The 25,958-nt window shown below is 37.5% G+C and overlaps 1 protein-coding gene across 1 annotated transcript in view; it reads right to left on the reverse strand.

The window, feature by feature from the left end:
• GRIN3A (glutamate ionotropic receptor NMDA type subunit 3A) overlaps positions 1 to 25,958 on the reverse strand; it is a 144,756-nt gene that overhangs the window by 44,353 nt on the left and 74,445 nt on the right. The window contains exon 4 of the mRNA XM_033124088.1: positions 676 to 821. Within this exon, the coding sequence (XP_032979979.1) occupies positions 676 to 821 (146 nt within the window). The remainder of the gene's footprint in view (positions 1 to 675; positions 822 to 25,958) is intronic.

Consider the following 25,958-nt stretch of genomic DNA (forward strand, 5'->3'; position numbering starts at 1 on the left):
GTCACGCCATAGTGCTTATCAGGAGCCATTCCTTCCCTTCTCCCAGGCCAACTAGATGAGCAGATCCATAACTGTACCATCTTCCTCTGCATTCAGCCTTACTGAATCACGGGGTCTGATAATGTGCCATGGCAATGCGATTGTTCTTGATTGTTTCTCATAAATCCTGATGAGAAGGATGCAGGCATGAGATCATTGCCTTTTATCTTGTTTCCTTTCTACAGGAAATCTCGATGATAAATTCTTCTTCCTTGTGGCAAGAGGAGACAGTCTAGAAATCGGCTTAGAGATTCACTGTGAAGGAAGGGGTTGCTTTGGGACACTTTATCCTCTGGCTACATTCGCTCAGTGTTTGATCATTTCTGCACCATTGTTTCCTCAAGTGATGTCAAACCAACATTTACTTCCCTCACCATCTGCTGCACTAATGACCACTGGCACGTTGAGAAAAGATACTATTAACTTGGGAGCACGCAAGTAAGTCGTAATCTAGGTCACATCATTAAATGCACACTATTCCATGCTGCCTCCTGGATCTCATACAGTGTGAGCGGTATTGCTGAACACACAGTGGGTATATTTCGCTGTCATTTTCAAAAACTAACAAACACTACATCAGTACATAAATGACTTATTTCAGTGAGAACGTTTTGGACCCAAGCGGTTGACACTCACTTCAGATACTCCACTCCAGTGGGGGTGGCTGGTACATTGTATCTTCTCATATACTCATGCATCTCTGGGAAGCTTTGCCTCACGTAGTCTTCAGCACTGCTTTCCCGGACAGTTCCGAAGCGGAAGCCTTGGGAGGGATGATGGAGCTATGGGGGAGAAACAGAAACGTCTTTAATATAAATTAGTCTTAGGATTGTTTTCAAAAATTTCCTTTTCCATTGTTCTTTGGAATCTAATAATGTAGAACTTTATGCTACATGTAGGCATAAATATGCGCATAGAAATGTGTAGACATAGGTACATGCTTTCATAAGCCAGCTTTCACATCAGTAATTGACTATCTTCAGAAGCAAACAGAGGGAAACGGCAAACAGAAAATACAAAACAATTTCTTCTTTATATTGAGAATTTATCAGAATTCTTTAGAAACGCCATAAATGGGTATGTAGAATCAGCCTCATTATTACAAATTGCATTTCAGACAAAGCCTACAGTTAAGGTAACACATTAAAGACTGTGCACCTCCTTGGTTAGAAAATCACAAAGGCTAACTTAAATCTTGCATCCTGAGATTGAAATATACCTGATCCAAAGCAGCGAACACATCTCTGTTATGTTTATTTGTCTTTATGCTATACAGCAGGTCCTCGAATAATGGCGTTTCATTCAACGTCATTTCATCGTAACATTGATGAGATGTCATAGGAACTTAACTCTGGTTTCTATCAATTAGCCTATGGTAAAATTGGTTTTGTTATATGTCATTTTGCCACAGTTCCAAGAACTGTGTTCCAAGATGTCATGAAGTGAGGACTTACAGTGCTACATTTTAAGTCTGTTGAATTTATTTTTGGTGTTATTATGAAATGATCTCTTTCCTTTAAGTAAGTGTATTAACCAATGTTGAGTCATGCTGTGTATTTGCTCAAATGGAATAGTATGCAAGACAATAGGAGCAACAGAAGGGAAGGGTAGCTGGAGTAGAACCAGGAATGTCACAGTTTTCCAGGTGCAAGACCTCGAGACCTTGAAGTGAGGGGAGGCGGTGCACTGGGGTCCCGCAGAGACTTTCTGTCGCTAAGCACAGTCAGGATAGGGCACATGAAACAGAATTATTCATGAAAGTTGTAGAGAAGTGCTAATGTGGAATCTAGACTTAGAGTATTTAAAATCTAAGAATGAACTGGAATGAGGCCATATTATGAAAATAGTCGAATATCCTATAGTCAGCTGTACTTTGTAGATTATGCTTCTCCACAATTGTTACAGTCAAGTTTTTGCGTTTTTTATTTTTATTTTTTGGCTTCATGTTAACATATTTGATATTATTCGTTTGACCTGAAGCCCTGGGGACAAGAATCCATGGATGGGTTTCATGGAGTTTATAAAGCTCCTGAAATTATAGGCAACATTTTACATAAATAGGTGTTAGTAATTTTTTTCTATGAGGGAGATAACACAGTATTTTTTTTAATAATTAAGTTTTAAAGTTGTTTGCAACCCAGAAAGGTTAAGAATTCACTGAATATGATAGTAACTTATAGATGAAGATGAATTAGTTTTGACACACACTAAAGGTCTAACAATATGGCAGTACCGTGTTTCCCCGAAAATAAGGCCTAGTTGGACAATCAGCTCTAATGAGTCTTTTGGAGCAAAAATTAACATAAGATCCGGTCTTATTTAACTATAATATAAGACCCGGTCTTATATAATATAATGTAATGTAATGTAATATAATATAATATAATATAATATAATATAATATAATGTAATATAATATAATACTGGGTCTTATATTAACTTTTGCTCCAAAAGACACATTAGAGCTGATTGTCGGTCTAGGTCTTATTTTTGAGGAAACATGGTAGTTAAATTATATGGCACATCTTTGTAGAATGGTATGCAATGTATAAATGTTTTTGAAACATATTTAACATATTTAAATATGTAAAACATATTTAATCAAACAAGGCAATGCTCATATGACAAATGAAGAAAAAGCTTTTATATGGTATGACCAAAATTAAATATGTATTGTTATTATAATGCTATGATCTACCACATACATCATATATAAGTAGACACTCACATACCTTGGAAGAAAATATATGAAGATATCAGCAATGCTTATCTCACTTGTGGTGAAATTACAGGTGTATTTATTTATTTATACCTTGTCTACAGAAACATGCCTCATGCTTTTAAGTAGAAAAAACTTTATTTTACAACCAGAAAATAAATCACTCATTAATTTACTCAAACTTCACTGAGGACCCTCTTTGATTAGCTTTCAGAGTTACTGGGGCCACAAAGGTAAATACCTGCAATTATTGCCACGTAGAAACTCACCACCTGGTTGTTCATGATATTTCTTTGGATACTCCACTGTTGAGGACGTGATATGACATACCTCGTGCTTCATGTAATTGTTCCAGACACTGAACACATTCTAAAATTATGGCAGCATACCCTTAATGAGGCCTCAACAATAACAGCAACAGCTGCCATTTATGAAATACTCCTTATGTGCCAAACGTGGTGCTCAGTGGTTCACATGTGTTAGCCTGTTTAATTCTCATAACAGCTTCATGAAGAGGGCACTATCATTCCTTTTTTAAACATGAGTAAACTGAAGCTCAGAGAAGTGAAGTAACTGGCATAAAATCACACAGCTGGAAGTAGTGGGGACTGGATCAGATCCCAAGTCTGTCTGATTTCAAAGCCACCACTGTTATTGAACACATCATAGTGACTTTTAGCTCATGGCAGAAACTGGAGAGAAGATGTTTATCAGAAGGAACTTGCTAGACTTTTAAAATATTCTTCTTAAGCCTTAGACCCCCTCACAATTCTCACAGTAGCCTATTTACAGCCCTATGGCTTGAGCAAGGCAAATTAATCAGCATTCTTAATACTTATTCTGCCTAATACCTATTCATTTATTAAGGCCTAGATCAAGACTTTCTATATGAAATCTTTGGAGTTGTCTCATTCCACCATCCTATCCAGATCAACAGAAACAAAAATAATTTACATCCTATCCAGAGAAAGAGAAACAAAAATAATGTATCTGTCCTGATACAGAAGCTTGTACACACATAACATGTAGACTAGCTATTTATTTAACAATCTTTCACACTTCTCGTGTATTATCTCCTTAGATCCTTCCAAGAAACTTATGAAATATTTCTACTATCTTCCTTGTCTAGGTGAAGAAACTAAGGATTAAATATTTTGTCATTTGTCCAAGGTCACAGAACAACTTTGGATGTGGACTTTGGATGTGGAATTCGAAACCAGACAGTTTGATTGAAAATAGTGAACTTTTCACCACTGTGAACGCTGCTTCTGACACTATGTCATACTAACTTTTGGTCTGGTCATTACAAAATTTGCTTTTTATGAGCCAGCCAGTGAGCTAAAGGTGTTAAACATTGTTAATTCTCACAATAATCCTGCAAGATAGATGTTATTTTACAGATTACGACGCTGAGATTTGGGTAAAGTAACAATCAAATTCTTTCAGGTAGAGAATAGCAAGATTCAGCCCATGTCTTTTACCCTGACATGCTGACGGAGTTTCATTCATTTGTTCATCACAGTTACCTACTATGACACTTGGCATGTGACAGGTACTCTATGCCTGTTTATCAGATTAATTAATTAATTTTACTGCTATTCTTCCATCCTTTCTTCACCTGTTTAACTTCTACTCATCTTTCTACTCTCAGTTCAGTCATCCCTTCCCTAACTTACTGTCTATGCCAGATCCTCTTTTCATGACACTCTCATAGTAAACACACTTTTCTTTTATATAACTTAGCACAGTTGCATTTTTAAAATTTAACTATGTAATTGTTTAATGTCTAAACTTCCTCCTTCTTTGGTGAAATCAAAGCTCTATGTAAACTATTTAACCATTGTATTACAATGACTTTCATCATGTAGTTGCTCAATAAAGTGCTTGATGAATAATTGACTGATAACTTTGAACTTAGAGGTAGATGAGAGCTTTGTCATCCCACTTAGCATAAATACAGCTACAGATATAACTTACAACTCAAGCTTTCAAAATGAACCCTCCTTTTAAGGTAAAAGGGTTTTAGGTTAGTAATTAAAACACTTTTGTCTCATATATAAAAATAATGCCTTTCAGAAGGCCATTTTCTCACATTACACTGTGGCAATACTTTTATAGCCTATGATCTATCTCTAGGCAAACTCTGGGCCTCTTTTCCCTGCTGAGTGCACCAGGACATCATTCCTTCCCCAGACACTGGAAGGAGTCAGGAACCAGCAGATCCAGGCTCAGAATTCTAGAGGAGGACTGGCTCTTAGTGTTTTTGCCTTTCCATGTCTTTTGCTCATGGGTCTCCGTATCTGCCTTGCATGGCTCTAATGCCTGTGAAGGAAACAGTTTTGAAGTTTTGAGAATGGAAAGTTCTTCAAGCATTAACATAAATAACCAGACTCCACAGGAGAAAGCATTTTGTTAGCCCGACAGGGACCCCCACTCTAACTCAGAGACATTTTACAAAACTGCCACCACTCGAGTCCAATTCACTATCATTTCTGCTCTCTGCACATTCCCTCTTTTACCCTCCAAGCCTGTCAGAGTAATCTGTAGAGCCCAAATCTGATGTCACTCACTTAATACTTGTCAATGGCTCCCCACTACCCTTGGGATAAAGTTGAAACTCTGCCTGTGGCCTCTAAGGTTCAGCGTGATCTTGCTCCTATCTTCTTCTCTCCAGCCCTCTGCCCCCACTCTCCCTGTGGCCTCTAATCTTTAGCCAGTCCTCTCAGTTCTTCCAATGTGTACTTTCTGCTCGATCAGCACTCTTCCCCACAGTCTTCATTCTGCCTGGAATGCTTTCTCCTCAAGCTTACTTTTCCTTTGTGCAGCTAATTCTTAAATGTCACTTCTTCAGAAAGGCTTTCACTGACTTCCATTGTACCCTGCAGTTTCACACAGCATTGATAACATTTGGAATTATTTGTTCACTGTTTGCTTTTCCTTATGGCTCATAAGTTTCCACAATGGCAGGGCCCATGCCTACCTCATTCATAAGTTGAGGACAAATACTAGCTGCTATTACTGTCATCATTATCATAACAAACATGGTACTTGGCACATAGATTTTTGATAAATATTCGTTTAATAAGTAAGTCACTGTTATTAACACAAAGTTCTCTTAGGTTAGATGTATTACCAATTTGATGTTTTTGTGATATTTCATGTTGTCTTTCCTGTTAAAAATGAAAAATTTCGGGCTGGCCTGGTGGCTCAGGTGGTTGGAGCACCATGCTCCTAATGCTGAGGTCGCAGGTTCCATTCCCACATGGGCCAGTGAGCTGCGCCCTCTACAGCTAAGACTGTGAATAACAGCTCTCCCTGGAGCTGGGCTGCCGTGAACAGCCAGAGGTTGGCGTGAGCTGCCATGAGCTGCTGTGAGCAGCCAACCTGACGACTGGTGACCAACTGCCTGGGGCGGGGGGAGCGCAAGGCTCATAATACCAGCATGAGCCAGGGAGCTGTGTCCTACACAACTAGACTAAGAAACAATGGCTTAAACCTGAGTGGTGGGGGGAGTTGGAAGAAAGGGGAAAAAAATTAAAAATTTCCCCTTAATTCTCATCTTAATTAATTTAAAACAGTATGTTCTTTTTCATTTCTGCATGTGAGATTCTAATGGAAAAGACAATGGGCTACTCAGCAGTCACAGAAAAATAGAATCAGAAAAGAGATCTGAGAAGTAATTGATGCAACCCGATGGACTGGCATAGTCTATCCTGTGTGTCCATGTGGTGTGTAATTCAAATGTCCAGTGATGTCAGAAAGTCTGAATCAAAGAGGGAGGATAAATGCATTCAAAGAGCTAAAAAGGATTTGAGCTGCATTACAGCCACCACCAGAAAGTCCCAGAGAGAAAAGAATTTCTTTAAAGTCTCAGATAAATATTTCACCAGTTCTTCCAATTCTGTTTTTATTTGTGTCAACCTTTCCAGGCCTTGGGGAAATATGTAAGGTTAAGCTAACTATTTGTATGTGAATTGCTCACTATTAATGCAATATTGAACTCTAGCCAGAGCACCTACACAGAGAATAATCAGACATTTTGCAAAAAGCAGCAAAATGGCTCAAAACAAAATGATGCTGAACATCACTAATCATCAAGGGAATGGAAATCAATGATAGTATACAATGATATACCAGTCAGAATGGCTATTATCAAAGTTAACAAACAATATGTGTTGGCGAGGATGTGGAGAAAAGGGAACCCTTGTGCACTGTTGGTGGGACTGCAAACTGATACAGCCACTATGGAAAACAGTATAGAGATTCCTCAAAAAACTAAAGAGGGAAATAGTATATGACCCAGTCATTCCACTTCTGGGTATTTATCCAAAGAAAACAAAAGCACGAATTCGAAAAGATATATGCACCCCATGTTCACTGCAGTATTATTTACAATAGCCAAGATAACAGAAGCAACCAAGGTAGCCATTGATAAATGGATAAAGAAGATGTGGTATTTATATAATGGACTATTATGCAGCAATAAAAAAAAGAATGAAATCTTGCAATTTGTGACAACATAGATGGAATCTAGAGGGTATTATGCTAAGTGAAATAAGTCAAGCAGAGAAAGACAAATACCACATGGTTTCACTTATATGTGGAATCTAAAAACAAAACAAAACAAAACAAAACAAAACAAAACAAAACAAAACAAAAGGAGACTCATAGAAACAGAGACCAAAGGGATGTTTACCAGAAGGGAAGGGGAGGAGAATAGGTAAAAAGGAGAAGTGGAATATTGTGGAATACTGTGATCAGTTTGCATGGTGACAGATGGTTACCAGAATTAGTGGGTGATCACATTGTAAGGTATAAAAATGTCAAATCACTATATTTTACACCTGAAACTAATATAACCAATATAAGATTATATACAACTATATTTATATGCTTAAACAAACAAACAAAAAAATGAAGCAAACTAAAGAAATAATCAAGCTGTTATGTCCAAGGTAAATGTGATACTTTAGATTAAAAACAATCTTAATGTTGAATATGGTCATTTAAGGTCTACATTTGTATTTATCTGAGATTAATACTTAAATAACAAATGGAATGTAGTCACTGGACCTGGTATCATGTCCTCTGAAACTGGGTGGGAAGGGAAATTCTTAACTTGCCCAGTGGAATGGGGCATCTTAGGTATGAGACCACAGCTCCTCCTCATCCATTATTTTACCCACTTCAATCCTATAATTTGGGGTGGTCTCAGAGTTCACAAGGGCTTTATAAGTCATCTACTCAAATCGTCCACCTCAATCCTTGATAGCAAAGCTAAATACTCCTATACCCCTGGAGTTTCTTCAAAATGCAGATTCTGACTCGTTAGGTCCTGGTTGGAGCCTGAAAGTCTGCATTTCTAACAAGCTCCCAGTTGATGCTAATATCTTGGTTCATGGACCACACTTAAGTAGCAAGCTTTATTTACAACATCACTATTAAGTGCCTGTTAAGTCTCTGCTTGAACGTCTCCAGTGATAAGGAAATCACTCCCCTTGAGGCACATCTTCTATATATGAAGGATGAATTTGTGTCCCACCCAACCAATCTATCTATTTGAATATATAATAACAACAACAATAATAATGAAATAACGGCTACTATTTTCAAATATTTACTATATGCTAATACATTTAAATCTAACAAGATTACTGCTGTTATTATTTATTATTGCATATGAAGAACTGAGATTCAGGGATATTCAGCATATTAAGACCAGCAGAAAGTGATAAATTCAGATCTGAATCGGACTGTCTGACTCGAAACCCTTAACCTTATCTAGCACTACATTCTGCCTTTATTGACATTTGTTGTCCAAGTTTTCAGGATACCTCTAAATAATACACACCTGTATGCACTACAACTTCAAAATCATTTTGGTTGTTATAGGTGTGGCCATATAATTTATATTGCAAACTAGGACACTTCTTTAAAAGGGGACACTACTGAAAATTACACAGGAAAAATAGGCACACAAGGATGGTCCCCAGCATACAGAAATATGTGTTCGCTGAGTTATTACTGATGCTCTGAACATTTGAATATAGAAAAATGAGGCTGTGAATGTTTCTGAGCCCTCCCCAATTTCTAATGTGAATTACTGAGTCATGTATGTCATAATTCTTTTTTCCGTGTTATTCCTATTTTCTTCTACAGAAGCTAAATTCTTCATTTAAATTTAAGCATTTTACTGCCTCTCTCTTCATTTTCAGTCTGAAGCCCTGTATGTTAGGTCAGCTAATTTCTAGTTAGCAACATTCTTTGACATCGTTTTGATTTATATGCGCTTTAGCCCACGTTATTCTGACAACCGGGGTCATTGCATCAAATCCCTTGTATAGACTAGGGCTCAGCAAATTATGCCCCACGGGCCAAGTCCAGCCTGCCACCTTTTGTAAATCAAGTTTTATTGGCACACAGCCATGCTCATTCATTTACATACTGTTTATGGCTGCTTTTACACTACAACAGGAGAGTTGAGTAGGTATGAAAGAGACTGCATGGTTTCACAAAGCCTAAAATATAAAGGGTGCCAAAAACATGTATACACATTTTAAGAGAGGAAAAATCTGTATTAAGATTGTAATACTTTTGCAAATAGTGCCTCCAATAAGGGGCTAATATTCAAAATATACAAGGAACTCATACAACTCAACACCATAAAAACAACACAATTGAAAAATGGGCAGAGGACCTGAAGAGACATTTCTCCAAAGAGGACATACAATTGGCAAATAGACATATGAAAAAATGCTCAACATCACTAATCATCAGAGAAATGCACATAAAAACCACAATGAGATATCACCTCACCCCGGTTAGAATGGCTATCATCAACAAGACAAATAGTGACAAGTGTTGGAGAGGCTGTGGAGAAAAAGGAACCCTCATACACTGTTGGTGGGAATGCAGACTGGTGCAGCTGCTATGGAAGGCAGTCTGGAGGTTCCTCAAAAAATTACGAATAGAGTTACCATATGACCCAGCAATCCCTCTCCTGGGTATCTACCCAAAAAATCTGAAAACATTTATCCATAAAGACAAGTGTGCTCCAATGTTTATTGCAGATTTATTTACAGTGGCCAAGACATGGAAACAACCAAAATGTCCTTCGATAGATGAATGGATAAAGAAGTTGTGGTATATATACACAATGGAATACTACTCGGCGGTAAGAAAAGATGAAATAGGACCATTTGTGACAACATGGATGGACCTTGAGGTTATAATACTAAGCAAAATAAATCAGACAGAAAAAGCAGAGAACCATAATAATTTCAATGATATATGGTGTATAAATCAAAAACAACAAAAGAACAACACAAGCAAATGAGAAACAAAAACTCATAGACACAGACAATAGTTTAGTGATTACCAGAGGGTAAGGGGGGAGGGGGGTGGGAGATGAGGGTAAGGGGGATCAAATATATGGTGATGGAAGGAGAACTGACTCTGGGTGGTGAACATACAATGTGATTTATAGAGGATGTAATACAGAATTGTACACCTGAAATTTATGTAACTTTACTAACAATTGTCACCCCAATAAACTTTAATTAAAAAAAATTGTAATACTCAATATATACCAAAAGATAACAAAAGATGAATACAAGTCATGTGTATACATTTTTTTGGCACCCCCGATATTTACTATCTGGCCCACACAGAAAATGTTTGCTGGCCCCGGGTATAGACAATCTAGATCGAACCATCTCCTTGACTCCCATATTTCAAATTGGCTTTCTATTCTAAAATCCCATTGGTCACTTAAGAGATGCCACCTTTCCAGGTAAATGAACAAAGACAGGTTTGATAAATCAAGTCTGGCTTCCTGGCACTGCCCAGACTAAGGCGTTAGTATGATGATACATCTCATTTCTAGCTGCATGGAGTGTTCAATCCCCCAACAGGAGGTCCTGACCATTATAGTCCTTTTCTTTCCAGTACCAGTCATAGGAAAGCTCCAGTTATAAAATTTCAAATTGAAGCATCAGTATGATGCTTGGACGAATTTTAAATTTAATCCCAGGGGCAGGTAGTGTTGCAGGGGCCTCCAGAGGCCTGAGGCTACGAGAACTGGCCAGTGATACGCATACTCATTCTAGCTGAGTTATTTCTTCATCTCACCCTTTTTTATGTCACTCTCCTCCATTTCTCATCCTTTGGATGCAAACTTGGTACCTGCAATCTCATCAAAGCTGGAGTTCTTTATTATTTTCGCTATTATTTCTTCTCTTATTTTAATAATGGTAATAGCTAGCTCTTATTGGCTAGCTCCTTCACTTCTGGCACGGAGCCAAGATCTTAAATTCATCACTTCATTTAATTCTCATAGCGTCCGTCCTTTTGTGGTATACATAATCATTACCCCTATTTTAAAGACGGGGGAACTGAAGCTTGAAGCGGTTAAACAACTTTTTGCCCAAGGCCACAAAACCAGAAAGTGGCCGATCAAGGAACCGAATCCAGAAACCTGAGTATTTGTACTATTAATCTCTCTTTTATACTACCTTTGGGAAAGATTCTTTTTCTTTGAGAAGCTATATATAGGAGAGAGGCATTCCTCAAGCCTAAGGTGCAATTTAGTCCAAACAATTTGTGTGAGCTTAAAGAAATGAGACAAAGAATCCATATCCTTTGGGTTTTTAAACAAGGTGTTTATCAGTTATAGCAAGAGCTGCAAAAACAACAACATCTGAACTGTGCTGTTTACAAAACTCATTCATGCATATTATTCCATTCACTAAGCACAAGCAGTATGATAGTTTCTGTGTTCTATGCATTAAAGTTAAAAAAAAAAAAAAGCTAGATGGATGGGCCAAGCTCCCTAAAACAAGCTCATTCATTCATCTTGTAGCCCACGGGGGTCCAATACTTGTGCTCAGTATTCAGCAGTCCTGAGGGTGGTGGTAGGAGGTCTGAGCCCTGCCCCGTCCATCCCTGCCAGCCTCACCACGTCTTCACATACATCTCTGTTGCCACACTGGCCATCTTAATGCTTTTTTCCCCCTACTCTACTTAGATTACAGGGGGGGGCTAGGGACTGACCCTGAAGAGAGATGTCAAAGTGGGGAGCCTGTAAAAATATGGAGCCCAGGCTAATGGAAAGGTAAGTAGCTAGAGGAGATGCTAGAGATCATTTAGTCCATTCATTTATTTTTAGAGATAACAAGACAGGTAGCTTCTATTTATTAAGCACTCCCCATGCGTCAGGCGTTGTGCTAAAAACTTAACATGGATTATGTAATTTAAGCCTCTAACAGCCCTATGAGTCATTTATGATCATCTCGAACTTTCACACAAGACACTAAGGCTTCTGCTTAAATAACTCGTCCAAGATCACTCAGCCAATAAGTATATAGGAGGATTCTGAACTTAGTCGGACTCCAGATTTAGGCCCACGATGAGAAAGGTGAAGAAGGGACTTGCTCCAGGTCACACAAGTAATGCAAAGGTGAGTTTACAAAACCCTCACTCAGGCTTAAATATAATCCTGTGGAATGTAGAATCCCTTCCCCAAATGAATATGGCTGATAAAAATTGTTGCTCTTTATTTCTTTTTAATATGCTATGTTCCATACCACCTCCCTATCTACTGTTGGTGAAACCGTAAGTTTCCAGTTTTTATTTCCTTCTCTAAAAGATAATTACCTGAATTAAATATGCTCGGCAACATCCATGACATGGCCCTGCAGTACTCATTTACTAGGCTTCTGAAGGTCCTCGGTATCTTTCTGCCTCATGCATAGTAACACAACGGCAGGGCCTGTGATCATGACTTTATAGTGCCTAGAGTATGCACTATGGAGAGCAAACCAAAGAATGATAGAATTTCTACGGGGAAGTATCGTTATTCTGCTATAAATGTTCTATCTATGCCTTTGTTTTCTCTTCCCCTCTTTTTTTTTTTTCAGTTAAGTCATTTTCTTTTCTTTTTCTTCTTCTTCTCTGACCCTGGTTTCAGTGTCTTATTCCATTTATCTGGCGCCGCCTATCCGTTTCAGTTCACTGAGACCCTTCCAATTGTCTTAGTTAAAATCCCCTTGAAATCCCATTTTATGCTGAGTGATCCTGTGGTGCTAAGTCCATTTCTTCCCCATATGTCAGACTAATTATTTTCCTACCGATACTACCAACACTACTGGTGTTTCCAAATAAGGAAGCATGGGATTGTAATGATCACAATGGCAGTGATGGTGGTGATGATGGACCAGCTCACCATGTGCCAGGCATCGTTTAAATGCTTTAGACATATTAACTTTTTAAATCCTGCCAACAATCCTGTGAGGCTGATTTTATTATTATGTGCATTTTATAGATGAGAAGCCTGAGGCACAAAAGCAACTAACTAACTGGTCTAAACTTAAGCAAATGGCAGAAATGGGCAGCCTGTGTGGCTCCATTGTTTATCCTCGTGACCACTACAGCACACAGTACAAAGCATTTTGCTTTACCAGTTATTCCCTTAATTGCTGGGAGACTGACTAAGTTCCCTTAATCTGCAAAGTGGCTAATTGAAAGGGTGCAGCCACTGTATGTGTTCCCCAAAGGCCCACTGGGGGAGTTGAATGAGCCCCTAGCGATCTGTTGATACCAGTAGCCATCATTTAGTGTGCGGATGAGATGCATGACTCTCCACATTCACCATCTCATTTCAGACTTCCTGTAACCCTCCCAGGTAGGTTCTGTTAAAAGTCCAGTTCATGGTTGGGGGAAGTGAAGCTGAGAGACATGAAATAACTTTCCACAGGCTCTTCAGCCCGTGCTGTTGGAGTCAGTGATTAGACACACTTATCAGCTGACTCTAGAACCCAACTACATGGAAGATACTGTTTTAATGGGATTTTCAAAGGTAACTATGATCATAACACAATTAATTTAGGACCATGATTGCTCTAAAGATGTGATTCCATTGTAAGCAGCAGAATTGGGGCCTGAAGCAGGTCAGCTGAGGCCAGAACAAACGCTTTTTATGGAAAAAGGGAGGATTTCTTTAAGTCCATGGAATCAGGATAACCCTGGCTTTCTGTTTATATCATTGACTTGCTATCCAGCCAAACTTCAAGGTGAAAAATGAGGTGTGGATGGTGGAACGCAAACCTCTCTCTTGAGTCATTGTCTATCACTAGCCATACTGTCTCCAGCAGACTGAGCCGGCTGTAAGGTCCGTGCCCAAACTAGAGTCAGCAATTCTGGGCTGATTAAATGCAAATGAATGAGAACAGCTATAAATTTCCCTTCAGTCTAGTGATGTAAGCTTTTTGGCCCAGCTCTACTCACATCCTTGTGGCAGAGGAACTTGTTTTAATGCCAGTTTTGATTGAATTATACAACACAGAATTAAATATTAAAGCATGTCCAGTGTGGCCTTCTTTTAGGGTGAGTTGGGTGTGAAAATACAGTAGGAGGTTTAGTCTAAAGGTCAGTGACCCCACAGCATGGACCCTAAGAAGCCAGAGTCTTGCTGAAGCTGCTAAAGGAAAACATCAGATAAACAGAAAGACAAACTACCGAATAACAGAAGAGAAATCTTTTCCTCTTTCCTGCTTTATTTTTTTGTAGACTAGCCCTTGGGCTGTATGTAACAGTCTTCTTGGCCATGGATGAATAATTCATTTGTCTTTGCCTTGAAGTGCTCATGGAATTAGTGATGGAGCCATTATGATGGAGGGGTCCTCTAAGATTCAAACATCTATTCTGAATCAACTTGTCCAGAAGAAGATACCTCCCCTCCACCCTCTCCCAGGGCAGCCTGCCTGTAGCATTGCTCCCAGCTTTTCCACTTGACACCATCTCCCAGTTTATGAGTGAGCTGGTGTTTGCTTATCTTTCTTTTCTGTTCAGCACATTTGCTGCTGTTATATGAATCACAAGAGCAGCACAACTAAAGTAGCATTTTGCTTTGTGAGCCAAGCATCAGAGGGCAGCAGTCAGCTGAGTTAAAAAGACATCCTCTTTCTCCTTCTTTTGCAAATTTGAGAAAATTTTCATGCAGCAATAAAAAAAAAAGCGCAATGATTCATAAAGTTTGTAGTTGAGAAAAATGAGGATCAGCAAGATTAAGCAACTTGGCCAAGATAAGTGGAGCTATGCCATACACACATTTAACATATTGAACTGTGTGCTGCATCTGGAACTTACCCTGAATGTAAGTTCTGATTCCACTCTCTTGAGTAATCCTCACGGCAAATTACGAGCATGACATGAGGAGTTTATGATTCATCTGTAGAAACTGGCTTGGTGCAAACTGGAAGAGCAGAGCTATGAATTGTCTCTAAGGACTAGATAGTAGCAGTAAATGCTTACTTAGTTAGTGTTTGATGAATGACTACACCCATAGTGTAGAGAAAGAAAAAATGGAAGTTGACTCCTGAACCTGAAAACTCAGGTTAATTAATTTACACGGAGTTAAAAATTGTTAAGTGTAATTATTGGCATAAAAAGTAATTGTAACTGGATGCTAACTGATTGTTTTAAAATCATCTATTACATCAGTCTACACTAAAGATGAAATATTTTTAACTAAAAAATTGATTTAAAAATTTGTTTACTTATTAAATCCTGAAATAACTCTTCCTTCCTCTTTTCTTTGTTCCTATTCTCATAGATAACTTTCAGAGAAGCTGGCTCATTAGCAAATGGACCATTTCTTCCTGAAATTATAGAATGTTAGACCTGGTTATGTTAGAATGATTTAATTCATAACCAACCTTTAATTTGCAGATGAAGAACCTTGCATTTAACCAAGGTTAAATGACTTGTCCAAGGCTGAAGACTTGACTAAGGCAAAGTTGGGACCAAAACCTAGTTTCTGCTTCCACTATCCTGAGATTACTCAAATCATGTAAACAAAAATAAATGTGAAAAGTCTATGAATCCATGGTTATTTAAGGATGAAAATTGGACAGAAGCAATCCTGAAGATCTGGATCAATGTTTGGACTGTTGAAAAGGAAATCATGGACAAACTTATTAATTTCTCTTTATGAAAAATTTTCAAAAACATCTTCATTTATTTAATGTCACAAGTAAAACAGTGAAGAGTGAATCTATTCTCACTGTAAAAAACAAATAGAAGTTTTATGGCATAAAACATTACAGGATCTCTTTTTCCTCCCTGATTCTAGAAGTAGCCTTTGCTGTAACCTCCTCTAGAAGTAGCCACTGCTGACATTTGAGTGGTTACCATGATGAGATTACTGAGCTCACCTCACTATCTAAGAGACCGAATTTGGTGTTTAGACATCCTTTTTCCATTACAGACTGGAAAATGCACTAGCCTTGTTCGAGACTATTGTTCTGTCTGAGGAGCACGCAATGAGTTTAAAGGTGTGGCTAGCTGGTGTGCAAACCACAGAGTGACACCAATCTCGTAGATTTCCACAATAACTTTTTTGTCTACTTTTTCCCAGCTAAAGAACTTCAAAAACACCTTCTATCTAACTTTCCTCCCAATAATCCTGGAATATCAAAATGAAGAACGGTTGTGTTCTCCATTTATAAAATAGGAAACCAAATTCTAGAGAGATTAAGTAGTACAGTCGATTGATTGTATTCATGGTTCCAATTCTTCTTCCCTCTTTGGTTCATACTGTTTGCCATGCCACCATAAGTGCCCACCCTCTCCGATTCTGGTCATGGCCATGTGACTTACTGTTGTTACTGGAATGTTAGCAGATAGGATGTAAGCACAGTTTTGGAAAGTGCTTACACATTTCTGCTAGTCTTACAGCGCTCTGCTAGCACCATGAGAAGGACATGCCTGGATTAGTCTGCTGGAAGATGAGCCATGTGGAGCAGAGTCATATCACCCCAGCAACTACTGAAGTCACCCCAGATAAGCCAAGAGCTAGCTGACCCCCACACAATAGGTGAGCCCAGACTAGGTCACCTGAACCTGGCAAGCTTGTGAACTTTTCGTTGTATGCCACTGGTGTTTTATGGTTGTTGGTTATGTGGTATTATTTTAGTAACAGGTAACTGATACAGTGGTAACAACCATAAAAGAGAATCCAGAAATTTAACTAAGATCTTCTGTCTCTAAGCCCAGTGCTCATGTCATTTCTCAATTTTGCCTTTTTGCATTTGTACCTGTTATTACCTCTGCCCGGGATTCCCATTTCTGTTGGTTCCCCCTATTCTTTCTTTAAAATCCAGATTAGGTACTATCTCCTTTTAGAAGCCTTCCCTGATCTTCCCAAGAGATAACTATCTTCCTGGGTGCCACCGCTCCCTTTTGCATCTTTTTATTATTTCATAAATCACAGTGTAGTAGAGTTAGTTATTTACTTGTATGTATTTCTGAAGGGAATATGAGTTTCTCTGAACTCTTTTAGAAACCATCACAGTACCTCATTAATATTTTTGGAATTATACTAACTGGTAGAAAGAAGAACATGGAAGAAGAAACGAATGATTCCTTGTTGAAAGATTTCAAGCATATTTCCGATTTGGTCTTGTCTGCCACTTAAGTAAGGATCTCTGAGTCAAGTGATAAGTTTAAGGACAAAGAATCCATTAATTCAGCACATACATACATCTATCTACCTATCTATCTATCTATCTACCTATCTACCTACCTATGTATCATCTATCTAATCTATCTATATTGTGCACCAGTTGATAACCCCCTATAAATAATAAAGAAAAGGTCTTTACAAAGGCAAACCAGATAATTACAGATAGTGATAAATAAAAGAAGAGAAAAAAATGAGAAAAAATAAAGAAAAGAAAAAAATGGTATGATGAGATAAAAGTCAGATGGGGAGAGCACTTTTGATAGGGCAATCAGGATATTGGGTACTTAATGGTGAACACACTTCCTTTCCTAGTTTTACTGCAGTGTTGTAACGTTCACTTGATTATAGATTTCTTGAGGACAAAATTGTGTTCATTGTTCTTCATATCTTCCATAGACTCTAAACACAGAGCATAACTTGCTGGCTGATTTATTATTCTGATAATAAAGGGCACAATAAGTTCATTTTGTGTGTGTGTGTGTGTGGGGGGGGTGTCTTCCTTTCAAATTTTAAAATTTATGCTACTTGCTTGGAGGGTTATTATAAGTCTGTAAATTATACAAATAAATTTAATATTCCTTGGTAATACTTTTAGACTTCTTCTGAGATTTCCCATTTAAAAATAATCACAGGCTTTATTTTAAAGATGTATGTCAAAGCATAAAACCTGAATGTCAAGAATGTTGGCTGTAATTTTTCCTGAAGAACACAAGGATGCATTTGGTCTTGGCCCATTGTTAGAGATATGAGAAAAACAACCAGAGAGGAGCCTCAGCGTTTATGTTAGATATAATCTGTTCTTCATTCATCTGGTCATCTACAACTCTGGAGATTTAACAAATAATTACAGAACACTGATACAAGCCAGCCACTGTGCTCAGGTATTTTACATACATTATCTCCTAAGTGCCGAAGGACAGTGCTATGAGTAGGTATTAATTTTCATTTCTATTTCTTAGGCGAGGAATCTGAGGCTTAGCGTTTAAATACTTTGTCCAGGATCACAAAGCTCAGTTATGTAGCAGAGACAAGATCAAACACAAGTTTTCTGACTTGAAACATGATTTAGAGATCTTTCTTTTTTTTTCTCTTTCTTCAGCAAATGTTTATTAAGTGCCAGGCTATGTACTAGATTCTGGAAAAACAACAATGTTCACAATGGCCTGGGGAGTTCTCATGGGATGCTTTCCACGTCACCCCAAGAATCTCAGAAGAGAGGAAAAGAGGAAATGAAGGAAAGAAGAGTGGGTTTGAATATTCTATGTAGCTGTTTGTCTATTTAGAAGAGCAACTTTTGCACTGAATTCCCAGGAAAGCCAGTGGTTCTCACATGCTCCTCTCACAGAAGACACTGCCCCCTAGTGGTGGAAGTAACGGCCAGTGGGTTTACCAGGTATCCCAGGCTGGAAGCTGTGCCCGGCGACTGGAGTTTTCATGTTTTCCCCGACCTCCTTAGACGAGGGACACCTGGGACTTGGGCATATTTTGGGAAGCTTTCATATTTTCCTTCAATGCAAATTCGTCAAGTAAACTTGCCTTTTATGAAGCTTGGTTTTCTACCAGCATTTAGTTTTCAAACTTTCTTTTAATATGCATAATTGCTAAAAGAAAGAGGCTATAGAACAGCCATGAATTATGGCTTTTAGGGGAATGAACAATGCAGTTAATGTTGCAAGACAGCTTCCATTATAATCCCGTTTTCACATCCTTGTGATTTTTTGGGGGGAGTTTTGGGGGAGGAAGAATTTTCCTTTGAGCTAAAATTTTCCATGGTTTGACTCAGCACAAGGTGATTTTCAAAAAATGAAATATTTGCACAAACACCTCTATTTGTGAGTTATTGTATTTGGAAAATGCTGTTCATTTTTACTCCACGTATTATTAATGTATAAAAAGATTCCAAGTATGAATGGGTAGGTAAGACTTCAGTCATTACATGTCACTTGTCTCAGGAATGACACCTGAGTAAGATTTTATAAGAATTATAATTCCCAAAGGCTAGATTCATTCTTTATGTAACTATATCATGGTATTTAACGCACAAATGGTTAAAATAGTTCATTATTTTCAGTTTCATTGCAATGCTTGGTTAGCACACAGCTTTTCAGAGAGGAAATATTTAGGGTGCTTTTATGATTTTTGAATTTAAAGTAGCAAAATACATTTAAAAATAATTTCTATACTTTTTGAATTATACTAATCAAGCTTTTAATTTTTTAGCTTAGATCTGTTTTAAGTGAGTCTTTTGTACATGGCACATTGTTGAGACATTTTCTAAAAATGTTGTTTTCTTAGCAAAACCTACTTTCAAGGAGTTGAATTACTAATAAACACCCTAAAACCAAAACCAATTCCTGTGTCTAAGAATCTTTATTTAGAATGTGGGGCACCTATGTAAGTAAGCGTTTTGTTCTATTTGTTTGTGTCTCTAATTTGTTTTTTCCTTCCACCTATTATTGATATAGTTTGATATTCTGAAAGATAACCTTTCTTGTGTCTATTTTTCATTTTATGTGTATGACTTTAGATGATTTATTTATATTTAAATACTCTAAAACTCTGTTAGTGTACCTAGTTACTGAGAAATATTATGTATATTGTAAAGTGTGATACAATACAAATTGTATTATCACTGAAAATAATAATGCAATTTAATTCTTTGAAATGATATTGAAATATTGTTGAGAGACGACTTGTGTGATCAGTAATTCTTTCTGGGCTATTCCATTTGGTGGCAACCTTTATATTCTTTTCCAAAATGAATGATATCTGCACTAGGTAAATGTATCATTTAATGTAATTATATAACCTCTTGGTCTCTTTTAGAATCTTGTACCTATAGTTTCATTTAATACAATATTTCATGATCTTATCTGATTTCATCATCCTAATTAGGTATTCTTTGAATATTATTTCTATAGTCTTTGAATCTTAAATTATTCTTTGCTTTTGTGACTGGAGATGAGGCATTTTATAGAAAATGGCTTGGTGTTTTCTCGTTTCAAATTCAGGTCTGGTAGCTGGTACACACACGCACACATATATATATCTATATACACATATATAATACGCATATACACAACACTATATGCATATATTATATACAACATGTTATGATATAACTATATATAATATATTCATGTTATAAATGTATATATATGAGAAATACATATCATATACATATGAAATATACATACATATGCATATATGTATATGTGTATCTATATATATACACACATGTATGTACATACATATTTTTTGTTAATGTCTGTTACATTATTTTTTGATTCTTTCCTACTTTTTTCCTCTTGCATATCCATACAGCTGTTCCTGTTATTTGAAAGGAGTTTAGATATTCGTGTTCTCCTTTCAAAGTCTCTTTTTTTCCTCTCTTACTCTCATTATCTGTTTCTTAAGAATGAGCTTTCTCCTCCTCTTATCCTTCATAATTCTGATTCATCCTTCATAGTTCAGTCCTATGATTCCTTCCACAAGGAGGCCTTCTCTGGTTGCACGTCTCCCCCACCCTCCAAATTTGTCAGGCTCCTGTTAATACATTGGCATAGCATTCTGGTCATCGTCACAACACTTATCACATAGTTTGCTCATTTAATGTCTGATTCCCCTGCTAAAATGAAAGTTCTCTGAGGGCAGGGTTAGGGACCTGACTTGTTTGTTGTTGTAATCCCATCCCTTATCTTAGTGGTGGGCATGTGGTGACTTATACATATTCATGGAATGGATGGATGAATAAATCGCCTGCCTGCCATTTTCATTAAAAAAAATAATTTCTATATTTAAAGTCATTTGTCAAAATGACGAGGCATTTAATATAGTTTTTCTTATGATTGCTATAAAGGACAGGCTAGTTACGGTACTCAGTGGTTAAAAGCATTTTCACAACTTTTGCCCATAGGGGCTATAATTTCACCTTATGATATCATAAACCACTCAAGGATTTCGTGTATTTACCAGTACCTTGGGCTAAAATTATAACCCTGAAAACCCTTGCTACCGATTAGTCATTTGGTACATGACACAAAGCAAAATATATTCTGCATTTTTGGACTGAAGTTTGGCTTTCAGTATATTGGCTGCTTGATTTTTCTATTTGTCCTGCACAATATGCAGCTCCCTGGAAGTTTAAACCATCTAAAAACCTAAGGTAATTCACAAATACTAGATACACATTGAGCAGTAATTTAATAAACACATTATAAGTTTTTTATTTGCTTTGATAATTATTTTTCTCAAATTACCTTCCTGAAATGCTGAGCAAAGCTTTAGGAGCCATGAGCATTTTTATCCTTGTCAGCTTAGTTTTGTTTTTTAGTATAGTTTAATAGGAGGGAGCATATTGTACTGAAAATTGTGATGGACCTGAAATTCGGAAGCTTGAGTTTAGTGTCAGCCTGAACTTTGGAGAAATCACTTAACTTCTCTGAACCCCAGTCTTCTCTCTTATTAAACACTTTTTCTGCCACCAGATGCAGGGGATAAACTGAGGTATTGGATTAAAAGTACTTGGGAAGTGATGGAGTGCTTTACAAATGGTGTGTGTCATTATTATTTGTCACATTAGTGAAGCAAAAATAGTCATTTTCTAAAAGCATGTAAAAACAAAGAGAAAATCACTGGATCAGGGTCAGAGCTTCTATTTCCTGTCTGTAATACTTTTTCTTCTTTCAGCACTCAGTTGCAGAGAAGAACCCGTGCAACAGTGAGCTGACGGCAGCATGTGAGTACAGGGCAGCACCTTTCATTCCTCCAGACAAGCTGGATGCAATGATGTATTGAGCATTTACAAGATGTGAAGAGCAGGGTGAGACATGGGCTCATAGTGGTTCAAAGAAGAAGCTGCTAAGCTGGTCACTATCTCCACAAAGAAAAGAACAAGAGTAAACAGGCGTACAAAAAACAAAAACAAAAACAAAACACATGGGAGACATGTGCAGTGAGGGTAGACCAGTGGCGAGGACCAGGGATTCTTTTCTGAAATTCTTTAGAAGATGAACTGGTGTTTTGCTGGTTTGGCTAGAATGCATGGAAGTACCACAGATCAGTTTGGCAGTGGGGTAAGGAGAATTCTGGGTGGACAGTGGACACAATTGTAAAGGTCCATTATCCAAGATGTCTACTATCTGGGTTAAAATTGTAGCTGGCAGGCTAGGGCTCTGAGTCAAAGCATCTCCCAGATGCTAAGCAGAATCACACAGTATGGAAGTCACCGGAACCTTAAAATTGTTAATAGGGCGGGACGTCAATTATAAGATGGAGGTAAAGTTTAGTCCTGGAACACGTCACTGATTCAAGGATAAAGGTAAGGATGAGGCCAGTAACAAAGAAGCTTAATGCTGGGCTTCTTTGTGGGAACTAACTTAAAGCACTGATTCTTCAATTGTATTGTACAAATGAAACACGCAAGGATCTTGTTAAAATGCAGATTCTGGTTCAGTAGGTCTGGAGTCTGGCCTGAGGTTCTGCATTTCTAACAAGCTCCTGGAGATGTTAAAACTGCTGGTTCTTGGACCATACTTGTGAAGAGAAAGGATCTGGACAGGGCATCTTAAATTCTCCCTGAATGAGAATAGGATTACTTCCTGAGCCTGGTTGAGGGAAAGGTAAGGAGGAGGGCTGTGAATGAACGTGAGGGTGAAGTAGCCTCAGCTAGGAGAAGTAGAAAGTAAGAGGAGGCTGAATCTTGACAGGAAGCTATGCTGGCTGCCTCTTCCTTTGGTCTCTTTTTCCACAAATCTTACGGTTTGTCTTCCCCCTAAAATTCATGAAACTGTCCAGTGTACATAACTTGTTCTCTATGTAAGCAGAATCATCTAGTCTAAATTAATAACCCACATAGGAAACTAACAGAAGTCTCACCTATGTCAGAGAACATTTGTCTTATCTTGACACATATGCAGTTTATATAGGAGCCTTTTGGAAGGAAATTTTTTAACACAAAAAAATGGCTGTTGGGAGATCTGTGGCAGGAAAAGATTTGAGATGCCCCGATATCACTGTATTCTAGTGGTGAGCAACCCTTTTACATGATTGCCAATTCAATAAAACCAAAAATGTTAGTAGAATTGTTTTAAAGACTATTTTATTATATATATATTTTGTATAATCTACTTTTTTTTCTTGAATATATATATATGTATATATGTATATGTGTATATATATCTGTATCTATATCTATCTATCTATCTATCTATCTATCTATCTATCTATCTATCTATCTATCTATCTATCTATCTATCTCATTCTTTTTCTTCATAGCAACATTATATTCCAGTAAAGGAACGTACCCTACTTTAACCAATCTCCTCTTAATGACTATAGATTATTTCTAGATTCTCCATAGTATAAACAATATCTTGATGAGCAGAGACTGATTTTGTGGTCTCTGTTCTCTTTGAACAAAACTGACGTGAGCTGAGTGGCACTGAAGGTGGAATGGAGTAACAGCTTGAGGGATTTAACACTGGGGAGATGAATTAGCACCAGTTCATACTCAGACCCTACAGCTCCATTTGGAGATTTCCAAATGCAAGCCAAGAGAAGCTGCCATTTCACAGGGCGTGGTGGCAAGGGAGCAGGGCATCATGTGAGGCTGTGACAGTGTGCCATAGCCGTGGTGGATGGAAGACACTATGAAGATAAATAGGTCCTTTTTCTTAGGTTTTGAAGTACCTGGTGCTGCAACACTGTAGGGTAGTAGTGATGATGATGGTGAGGGTGGGGTGGGAGTTCATCTGTGTCTCTGTCATTTCTTCATGCCATTCTCAATTATGTGCTGTGTGTGCACAAATTCCAATGTCACAGCCTCAGCAGCATTGTCTGCCCTTGAATCATCTTTGTTGTGTGAGCAGCTTTCCTAGACTAAGTCCAGGGGTGGGGAAAGGGCTGGCTGGAATAAATCAGGCTGCATGTATAATAAAAAACTGACTAGAAATACTTCACAATCAGATATTGTTGGGTATGAATCCTGGCTATATCATTGATTAGCTTTATGGCCTTAGTCAAGTTACCTAATTTCTGTTAGGCCTGTTTACTCTGCTGCATGGATGCAGTAAAGTTTAAATGAGAAAAATCCATGTAAAGTTAGCTTAGTCCCTTATATATAGAAGGCATCCAATAAATGCTATATTATTTATTGACATTTTCAGTTCCTGTTATGAAATTAAATCTACGATCTTATTTGAAACTAAGAATTCATTTATGGCCCTCGGCATGCTGATTAATCATCATTTTAAACACATAAACTATAGAAGATACAGATTTATATATCTACATTCATTTACAATCTTATTTGCCAGTAGATTCACCTCCATTAATTCTATGTCTTCAGATCATGTAGGGAGAAAAACTCCAGCTCACATATAATGTAAGGAAATATTGCTAAGTCCTATTTTGGTTGGCAGTGTTAAAATTTTCTGTCTTTTGGCATTTTTTTAGAAAGCAACTTCCTGATAAAATGCCATGGCCATTAAGTGCATTTCTTGAGTTTGAAAAATGTTAATGGATTCTGACAAAATGTCTCTCTGAACTTAAGTTATGAATAACATAGATATATAGATATGCATTTGGCTGAAGCAGGTTTGTATGCAGTAGCGATAGGAAAACTGAGCCCTAACTGGCCGAATTTCCCATACTGAATAGAGCTGAATTCATAGTCCAGCTTCCTGGTTAGATCACGCTTGCTCATGATCTGATTAAGGATCAAAATGTCAAGTTGAGGGTAAATCATAAAAATCCAACATTCACCTTAATTCGTACAGTGTGTGGAGCTAAAATATGTATTTTAGACAGAAAAAGAGCTCCTTTGAGGGTTGCCTGCAACTTCTGACACACATATTTATTGAACATGAAAATGAGATTTTTCACAGGGCAAACCATCGAACCTAAATTGTATCAAATTTCTATCTGTCCAACACCAGGACTTTGCCCTTTGAATCACAGTTTATCGCCTCCTACTGGAGCTCTCTTTCTATTCCTTCCACAGCATCTAGTGTGGTTTTGAATGGTTGTGAGGCTGAGGTGAGTCCTGCAGGATAGAGGCAGAGGGTGGGAGCACCTCTCATTTGCAGCTGGAGGTTGTAGCCAGGTGATTTCTACATTATGTCCAAGAGTGACCTGGAGTAACTTAGTTCTCCCAAATTACAAATGACTATGTCCATTAACCTGCATTAACTTTTAAAATAATATAAATGTATGTATGTGAATATATAGTCCATAGACCTGTATGCAGATAATTGTTTATAGTTATATAAGATATATGTGAATATTTATAGATGTCCTATGACATATTCATTGGTATAGAAATTATCTATGCGTAAAGGTAGTGCTTGCTAAGCAGGTCAATAATATAAACAAAGTTATAAGCCAATTTCTCCCTACTTTAAGAGAAGGGTTTGCAAAAATTTGGCATATTTTCTATTTGTATTCAAATGAAGGAAGTGATCTTAGACATTCATTAAAGCAAACCTAGCAGGATGTCTAATTGAAAACACTTTGCTGCAGTTAGTATGAATTACTGTATGCATTTGAAAGTAATAAAGCTGTAGTTACTTAAAAAATTCTATAAAGATACCATCTCAAAATTATTTTAGAAGTAGATAAGGAAATAAACAGATCACACATTTATTTGTTCAGTTTTCCTGTCAACCTGAATTAACTAAG

This window comes from Rhinolophus ferrumequinum, chromosome 12 (assembly GCF_004115265.2).
Source record: "Rhinolophus ferrumequinum isolate MPI-CBG mRhiFer1 chromosome 12, mRhiFer1_v1.p, whole genome shotgun sequence".
In the NCBI taxonomy this organism is placed as follows: domain Eukaryota; kingdom Metazoa; phylum Chordata; class Mammalia; order Chiroptera; family Rhinolophidae; genus Rhinolophus; species Rhinolophus ferrumequinum.